The sequence below is a fragment of the Sarcophilus harrisii genome, chromosome 5, assembly GCF_902635505.1.
Source record: "Sarcophilus harrisii chromosome 5, mSarHar1.11, whole genome shotgun sequence".
Classification (NCBI taxonomy): Eukaryota; Metazoa; Chordata; class Mammalia; order Dasyuromorphia; family Dasyuridae; genus Sarcophilus; species Sarcophilus harrisii.
In genome coordinates this window covers 84,703,729-84,712,916 of record NC_045430.1, presented here as the reverse complement: position 1 = coordinate 84,712,916, position 9,188 = coordinate 84,703,729, and the positions used below count along the sequence as shown (strand labels likewise).

At 44.2% G+C, this 9,188-nt stretch overlaps 1 protein-coding gene and 1 long non-coding RNA gene across 4 annotated transcripts; one reads left to right on the top strand and one right to left on the bottom strand.

The window, feature by feature from the left end:
• Positions 1–946: 946 nt before the first annotated feature.
• LOC100919966 lies at positions 947–8,974 on the bottom strand. Of its 3 annotated transcripts, XR_004229981.1 has the most exons (5): positions 8,733–8,974; positions 4,261–4,521; positions 3,150–3,428; positions 2,983–3,039; positions 947–1,514 (listed from the first exon to the last, which is right to left on the bottom strand). It is a non-coding gene; the product is annotated as an uncharacterized LOC100919966 (long non-coding RNA). The 3 variants fall into 3 exon arrangements; XR_004229980.1 differs by having other exon boundaries at positions 3,150–4,521; XR_004229982.1 differs by having other exon boundaries at positions 3,302–4,521.
• SUOX (sulfite oxidase) lies at positions 3,366–7,944 on the top strand. Its single transcript, XM_031941205.1, has 4 exons — positions 3,366–3,455; positions 3,939–4,019; positions 4,372–4,543; positions 5,853–7,944. Exons 2-4 carry the CDS (start codon positions 3,955–3,957, stop codon positions 7,260–7,262), a joined length of 1,647 nt encoding a protein of 548 aa, XP_031797065.1. The 5' UTR covers positions 3,366–3,455; positions 3,939–3,954; the 3' UTR covers positions 7,263–7,944.
• Positions 8,975–9,188: the final 214 nt, after the last annotated feature.

The window sequence follows — 9,188 nt, the reverse complement described above, 5'->3', positions numbered from 1 at the left end:
GAAAAAAAAGCTATGAAATTTATAGACCTATGTCCTTGTTGGAGTCATCTTAGGCCCTTCAGCTGAGCTTTTCCCAGTGACATCCCCAGGGGCCTGGCAGATTCTTTTTCCTTCCTTTCAGGTTGCCATCAACTGATCGAACATGGAAACACCCAGCATACTTCAGAAAAGCTGGGGAAGTAGGAGGGATCTCTGGGTCTCTGCATATTTGTGTGTCTACACTTTGGGGTGAGGGTATCTCTTTGCCTTGGGATTGAAGTGTTTTCCCCAGAAGATTCTCTTTTCTGCCTCCATCACTCATTCCCCATCCTCGTATATATACTTAAGGAACAGGATTGGCCTTAGCTTCTTTGGCTTGTCTACTGCCTTCCCATTCATCCAACCTTTTCTGCTTGCCTTTGGGCTCAGTGAGACTAGCTTTACTGGGCTTTGGGAGTTTTTTAATTTTTTTGCTTTTTTTTTTTTTTTTCTGATCAATTGTTTTTATGGGTTTTTTTGACTTTTTTTTTTTTTTTTTTTTTTTTTTTTTTTTTTTTTTTTTTTTTTTTTTTTTTTTTGCTTCCAAGAAACCATTTGTCTTTCTCCCTTTCCCTTCCCTAAATATAACAATCGTGGTAACAGAATGCACCTGCTGATTTACCAATGTATTTAATGTAAGTAAAAAAGAAAAGAGGGAAAAAAGAGGAAAAAAGTGTATTAGTGTTTCTTTCCTAATATTTTTCTAGCTGAAGCTAGATGTTGGAAGAGAAGGGGGCAACTAAATTGAATCAAAATGCCTAGTTTGATTCCATTTTCCATCTCCTCCAGGACATTGAAGGAGGCTTCAAAAATGACCAAAGTTATTATTTTGGGGTGGTGTTTTTTTGGTGTTTTGTGTCATGAGCCCCTTTGGCAGTGTGATAAAAACGATAGCCCCCTTGTCAGATAATTTTTTTTTAATTCAAAATTGAGGGAAATAATAAACTTCAGTTAAAATTTGGTGAAAATAAGGTAAAAATTTTCCCATCCAAATTCATGGACTAGTTGTCTCCTGATATTCTCTTTTCTAAATTTCCCTTTCCTGTACCAAAAGTAGAAAGCAGGATTTCCACATGTCCAAGGAATAGAAAGTAGAAGAGCAGGAGCAGATTTTTCTCCTTATGCATTCCTCTGCACTGCTCTCAAAAGAATACCAGTAAGATAGGTGGGGATCGGGCCTCTTGGACCACTAGTTAGTGCCCAAGTCTAGTTTGCTACTACGTCAGCTTTTTATTATACTCTCTAAATTGGTTTCACGTGCACCAGGCCTTTAATATTGTAATCAGTACTTCCAGGACCCTCTAATTCACCATTCACATTACTATCACTTTTATTCACCAACCCGGCATTTTCTGTAGAGAGAGGAGCATGACTGAAGCAGTCTGACTTGTCATGTTGTAGTTGGATCATCCTGTCACTGGGGGGCGATGTGGGAATGTCTTAAGACAAGATTCCCCAACTGCTTGTTGACCCATTGATTGCAGTTCTCCCGGGACCTGGAGAAGTGAGAATCTAATTTTGACCTCGATTCCATATCCTCAAGGGGTAAACGGTCACGGAAGGGAACTGTAAGAAGGCGAAAGCAGGAGCCTATATAGCATTTTTTAAAAAGACGTTTTGAAATTGCAGGCTAGAGAATGCTCAGTTAGACGGTGTGCCCAAGAACAAGGCACCGCACTAAACACTGGAAATTAAAGACAAAAATGGAGTCCTGTTTAGATTCTACTCCAATATCTGGCTCATGCAAGGAGAAAATAGGGAATTGATGTCCGGATGGATTTCAGTATTTGGGTATTGAAAAGAATAAGTTCCAAAATCGCCATATGGAGGCATAGGTGTGATCTCAAATCTCTCTCTAGCTTCCTTTTCTAGCCTTGGTTTAGTTACCCGCTCCACCCCCTTTGCTCTTTACGATGCTACTCAAACAGGACATACCAGTTCTGTGGATCTCCCCGGAATGCAATCCCTCGATCCTCCGCCTCGTAAGAATCTCACGTCTGCTTCAGACTAAACTTCCCTGAACCCCTCAGCTGTAACTGTTCTCATAATACTGGCTCTCTCTTTTGCCTCCATCACTCTCCACCCTTTATTATTGACACCTAAGACATATCGCAAGAACGCAAGAAGACCCCCTAGGTACATCTAGTGGACTCCCCAGTGGCGGATTTGTAGGGGTCTCGCATGCTATCAGCATGGTTTGAGAAAATAATCCACATAGATGAGTTCTCAGACCCGATTAGTCTTGAAGCTCACATCTATCCTGTCCAATAGAATGTAAGCTGCTGGGAGGCAGGAACCTTGTTTTTCTTTTTTGTATGCTCGGCGCCAAGCACAATACCTTGCACTCAGTAGATGCTTAATAAATATTTCTTGAACGTTGGCTATTGATTAGAGTTACTGGTGGGTGTCGTCCCCAATCACCTAATCTTCGACATATCTTTTCCCTTTTCCTACTGCGGTTGCTGGTACTAAATGGGTCTCCTTCCACCTGACCTGTTCATTTCCCCAAACCTGTTGGCCCCCTAATTAGAACTAAAGCATTAACCCAGGGAACTTCGGAAGACAGCACCTGAATTCTCAGCCCTCAATTATTTGCTATTTCCGTGGGATTCCTTTTCTCTTCGGTAGTTGAGAAATAACTGCAGGGCGAAAGTGGTCCTTTAAATGTGACCCTGACGTCACCATCGGGAATCTCCGCCCTCTCCGACTAAGGTTCGAGCTGAAGAATCGCTGCTGCTGCTGCAACTGCTGCGACGTTGCTCCGGGTAGGAGACTGGGGCGGGGGCGGGGAGGACAGAAGGAAAGGGGAACGGGGGAGAGGGAAGCCTCGGGGAGGATGGGGAGAGCTGTTATATGTGGAATTCTAGTATGGCACGTGCCTGCGTCATAGGTGGGAGTGGGGTAAGGGTGGGGTGCAGAAGGTTGCTTTGGAATCCTTTTCTCTTGTCCCTCCTTCACATGTACCTTGGGCCAGGGCAGCTGTCCCCCTATTCTAAGAGCCACCTCCTGCTCCTGCTCTGCCTGCGAGACAAGAGGAAATAGATTGTAGGTTACCCCCACCGACTCGATGTTGCTTTTTAGAAGACCGCCTCCCCGCCAAACCAGGACAGGGAGGCATTGACAGGGCTCACTTTAGAAAAAGTAGTTGCTCCTCCCAAAGGGCCACATATGTGATGTAAAGGGTGCTGAGAGTCGGGTGCTAAGAACTAGAATTACATTCCTCTACTTTTCCAGCGTCACAAATCTCCCCGCCTGATTTCTTTTCCCTGGTATCCCTCGTAACTTTTTCGGGTTTCTTGGACTGATTCCCCCAGTTGTTTAACTCCAACTTTCCTCTCCTTCAAAAGGCACGGAACACTCCAGGTGGGCCCATATCTTCCTCGTCTATTGCTCTTCTCCTTTGATTCTATCTAAAGGATTAGGAGACAACGGTTGAGGTGAGAATTGTGAAGTTCCCTTGTTCCCTATTCTAGAAAGGAAGTCAGTCTCTTCAGTGACACTTGGGACAATAACCCCTTAAGTTTGCCGAGCTCAGGAAGAATTGAATGGCTAGGATGGGGTGGGGACTCAGGAATATTGATTTTCAGTTAATGTATTTTGAGTGGAGAATGAGGGGTCTGCTTTATCTTATTTCTCCCTATTTAAACTTGCTCCCCAATTAAAACAAAGCAAAACTTGCTTTCTGGTAATAGCATAAGTGTACAGTGTGGGCACTTAGACCAGAGGGAGGTTGAAAGAAAGAAGACAATGTTTAGTACAGTCGGTCTCTCTGATGACTGTGGTTGGACTCAGTTATCTTTTTCTTAATGAAATTTGGTAGTAGTTCCTTTCATCACCCCTCTTATCTCTAGTCTTGCTTCTGAAAGTCTCTCCTGCCCTTACTCCTAGGTAATTCTTTTTTCCTTCTCCTTCTCCCCTAGAAACCCGGGGTCTATAATGCTGTTGCTACAAAGAGTTGCTGTCTCTGGTCTTCGAGTTTCCAGGTTTGACAGTTATGCCAGGTATGCCTAGAACAGTTTCTCACTTCTGTATTTCCTCTTGTTTCAGTATTTTATGATGTATTATCTTATCTGCCTGGGGAAATTAGCTGCCTTTAATAACTAGGAGAGATTATAAATCAGAGGAGGGAAGCTGCATACTTCTAATACTACCTGCTCCTGGGAAAGAACAAGTTTTAGCTTAGGAAATTAAAAGACCGGGGCATGTAGTTTCCTTTATCACTTAGCCCAGGACATCTTGTACCTTCATCTTTGAATAGGTATGGAGGGCATCAACCTGACAAATCCTTGCATGAAGCTCCTTCGTTTTGAGGCATGGTAAGGGAGTATTACTAATAATCTCCCCTCTTTACAGGTTCGTTGTCCCAAAACTGTATCCCCACGTCTTCTTTACCAGCAATTCCTCTCATCTCCAAAGGCGCACACCTCACTTTTCTAATGGCAGCACTCCTTCTGGATACTGGGCAGCTGCAGGGGCTCTCCTGGGCGTTGGGGCTGTACTAGCCTATGGAAACCACAGAGAAAAGGTAGAGTGGAAAGGTGGCTAAGTTCCTTGATTTGCAAGATAATAATAAATGTTTGTTGAATTAAATAACAGCTAGCTAACATTTATATAGGACTCTTAGGCTTGTATAGTACTTTACAAATATCTCATATAATACAACCACCCTGGGACATAGGTACTATTAAGATCCTCATTTTACATTAGAAGAAACTGAGGCAGCCAGAAATAAAATTTGGCCAGGATCACATAAAACACACGAGGCCAAATTTGGACTCAGTTCTCCCTGATGCCAGGTCCACCATTCTATTCACTGTGCCACATTTTGGAGAGAAGGAATTGCTGCTAGGGCTAATTCTAACACATTTTCATGTGAATTTCACATTTACAAAGTATTTGCACAAGGCAACACTGTAAGGTAGGTAGAGCAGAAATGTTTGTGGCAGCCCTTTTTGTGGTGGCAAGAAACTGGAAACTGAGGGGGATGCCCATCAGTTGGAGAATGGTTTAATAAACTGTGGTACATGAATGTTATGGAATGTTATTGTTCTGTAAGAAACGACCAGCACGCTGATTTCAGAGAGGCCAGGAGATTACATGAACTGATGCTAAGTGAAACAAGCAGAACCAGGAGATCTTTATACATGGTACATGGCAACAACAAGATTAAACTGACCAATTCTGATGGACGTGACTCTTTCCAGCAATGAGATGATTGAGACCAGTTCCAATGATCTTGTGATGAAGAGAATCATCTACACCACAGTCCCAGAGGACTGTGGGAACTGAATGTGGATCACAACATAGCATTTTCCACTCTTTTTGTTTGTTTGCATTTTGTTTTCTTTCTCATTTTTTTCCTTTTTGATTTGATTTTTCTTGTGCACTAAGATAACTATATAAATATGTATATATATATATATATATATATATATATATTGAATTTAACATATATTTTAACATGTTTAACATATATTGGATTACTTGTTACCTAGGAGACAGGGTTGGGGGAAGGAGGGGAAAATTTGGAACACGAGGTTTTGCAAGGACCAGTGTTGAAAAATTATACATGCATATGTTTTGAAAATAAAAAGCTTTAATTAATATATATATAGGTAGTACAAGAGTAATACCCATTATACAGCTGAGGAAGCTGAGGCTTAAAGAGAGTGACTTATCCAGTAACACATAGGTAGTATGCCACAATTTGAAAATCTAATCCCAGTCCCAGATTCCCTGGTTCCATACCCTATCTGGATTGGGTTTGGGGAGAAGAAAAGGCTTATAGCATCAGTCATAATTTTTCCTTCTGAATTCTCTCCTTCATCCCACAGGCTGCCGAGGAATCACTACCTATGTACACAAAGGCAGAAGTGAGCTATCATCGAAGCCTTGAGAAGCGGGTTTGGGTAACCCTGGGCAATGAGGTCTTTGACGTCACTGATTTTGTGGCCATACACCCAGGTGGACCATCTAAATTAATGCTTGCTGCAGGGGGACCGCTAGAGCCTTTCTGGGCTCTCTATGCAGTACATAACCAGCCACATGTTCGTGAACTCCTAGCCCAATATAAGATTGGGGAGCTAAGCCCTGATGAGGAAAAATCTTCTGATCTAGTTTCCACTGACCCTTTTGCCAATGATCCCCCAAGACACCCTGCTCTCCAGATCAACAGCCAGAAGCCTTTTAATGCAGAACCACCCCTTGAGCTCTTGGGTGAGAGCTATATCACACCCAATCCTCTCTTTTTCACCCGAAATCACCTGCCAGTACCCACCCTAGACCCTACCACATATCAGCTGCAAGTGGAAGGGCCCCCAGGAGGTCAGACATTGAAACTGTCACTAGATGACCTCCGTCGCTTCCCCAAGCACCAGGTAACAGTCACCCTGCAGTGTGCTGGTAATCGGCGCAGTGAGATGGCCCAAATTAAGTCTGTAAAAGGATTAAACTGGGGAGCAGGAGCTATCAGCACAGCCCAATGGGGTGGTGCTCGGCTCCGAGATGTTCTGATTCAAGCTGGTCATTCACCCTATGGTCCTGAAGCCCATGTATGCTTTGAAGGGCTGGACTTTGATCCCACAGGGACAGCCTATGGAGCCTCCATCCCCCTGGCTCGGGCCATGGACCCTGAAAGTGATGTGCTGCTGGCCTATGAGATGAATGGGCAGCCATTGCCCCCTGACCATGGTTTCCCAGTAAGGGTGGTGGTGCCTGGTGTTGTGGGTGCCCGCCATGTCAAGTGGCTGGGGAAAGTGAGTATCAGTTCTGAGGAAAGCCCTAGTCATTGGCAACGTCGTGATTACAAAGGCTTCAGTCCCTCGGTAGATTGGGACACAGTGGACTTTGACTCTGCTCCAGCCATTCAGGAACTCCCTGTCCAGTCAGTCATTACAGAGCCCAGGGAAGGGCAAACAATAGAGCCAGGGGAGGTAACTGTGAAGGGCTATGCTTGGAGTGGAGGAGGCAGGGCCATAATCAGGGTAGATGTATCTCTGGATGGTGGGCTGACCTGGCAAGTGGCAACTCTGGAGGGGGAGGCACAGGCACCAAGGAGAGCTTGGGCATGGCGGCTGTGGCACCTGACAGCATCAGTGCCTCCTGGGAAGAAGGGACTGAACATTATATGCAAGGCTGTAGATGATGGATACAATGTACAACCCGACACTGTGGCCCCTATCTGGAATCTTCGAGGTGTGCTCAGTAATGCCTGGCACCGTGTCCATGTTCAGGTAGTCCCATAAAAACAATTACTGCAGCCTTGATACACTATAAATCACCCTTCTCAACCTCTTAATTTTCCTAACTATTTCTTGAATTCTTCCCTTTTCAATAGATAATCAAAAACTCTCCTCTGGTTTTCTCTACTTCTCAGACAATTTCTAGGGTAGCTCCACCCCTCCCATATACACAAATATACACAAATATCCCCTTCCTAAACACTTACAAGCATACACATTTCCATCCTGCTTTCCTCCTAACTTCAAGGATGAATATTGATGATTTTTGCTATATTTATTCCATTGTGATATCTACCTCATACTCATGTTTCTCCAGACTCTTCTCTGAGTGAGTTGAAAGCTGCTGGACAGAAATAATGTAATTATACCAGCACCATCACTTTTCTCTCCACTCTTTTAATATGCCTGTTGATTCTGAGGCCTTATTTTGTCTTCCTTTATACATAATGTATAGAGAGAGACACTATTACCTGTTCCCAAGATGGGAAGGGGAAAAAAAGGGGGAGGAGGGGATTGTAAGCCTCTTTTTAAATTTTATCAAAGTATTCTGTTTATATAGGCTTGTTGCCTGGGCAGAACGGTCAGGAAAGGAGTAGGAAAGGAAATAGCACACTGGAGGCTGTACACACGTGAGAATTGTGTACACTAAAAGAAGGGGTGGCAGCATGGTCACACTAGTTAACATAGAAGATGCCTAACAAAATTATACTGTGCTATAAGAAACAATGAATATGATTAATATAAAGAAGCAGGGGAAGAGTTAATGATCTAAAGTAAAATGAAATAAACCAAAACAATATACATAATTACAAAATATAGATGAAAAAAAAATAAAACAATCCAAACCGAATTCTGTGAAGTTATAATTAGCAAGTTTGATCTCAAAGAAGACGCCTCCTGTTTTTCTTTTGGAAGTGGGTGAAGTTGGGTGTAGAATACTGAATGTAATGTATTTTTTTCCTAATGTTGGTTAGTTCTGCCTTAATTTTCTTTCCCATTGTTAATAAGGAATGGTTTTCTAGAGGATGGGAAGGGATAATACCTATTTGTAAATGTAAATAATGTAAAATCAAAAGATTTCAATAAAACTGTTTTTTAAAACTTTCTGAATTTTGAATCGGCCGACCTGAGTTTTAAATCCTGGTTACAATTTACTCAAAGACACGTAAGATTTAAGGAAACCAAGTCCCTTAAGTTTTCTTTTCCCAGCCTATCCTCACAGCTCTTTGCTTAACCTCCCTCAGCTGCAATTCACTCCTCCGTAAAATGGAATAAATAGTGTGTAGAGTCCCTTCTAACTTGGGCAGAGAGCCGACAAGCTGGAGCTCTTCCAACGAAGCCCCGCCCCCCATCTCAGGAGAAAGTAAACTCTTAGAGGGCAAGGGCGCTGTCAGTTTTACTCCTTGTTTCTCCGAGTGTGAAGGCGCTGATTTAAAGATTGAACTGAATCTCTGCGAGCGAGCCAAAGATTACCTGAAAGCAAGAGGGCTTGGGACTCCCCTTCCCCCGTCCTAAATTTCTTGTTAACAGACCGGAGACCTTGGTGAAGCCCCCCAGGGTGGAGAAAGCCTGGGTGGGAGTGGCGTGCAGGGGTATCCTACAGTTGAACGCGGATGATGCCGATCATACGGGTAGATACAGAGGCTGGTACAAGTTCCACACTGCCACCCCCCGGAGGGCGCCAGTTCGACTCGATGCCCTCGGTGTTCGGCTGCTCTCACCTGGCTCCGCTCCCTTTCCCCGGCAGCCTCCCCGGCTCCGGAACGCTCGGTGTTCGGCCACGAAGCCTGTCGCCTGGCAGTGGGACCGGAAGTTGTTCGGGGGAGGGGGGGACGGCTGTGATGGGGGGGGGCCCAAGGGGGGGGTCCGTCCCTCCTCAGGTGAAGCAGCCGATGGAGATGGAGCCGCCGCCGAACGCCCTCACCCCGG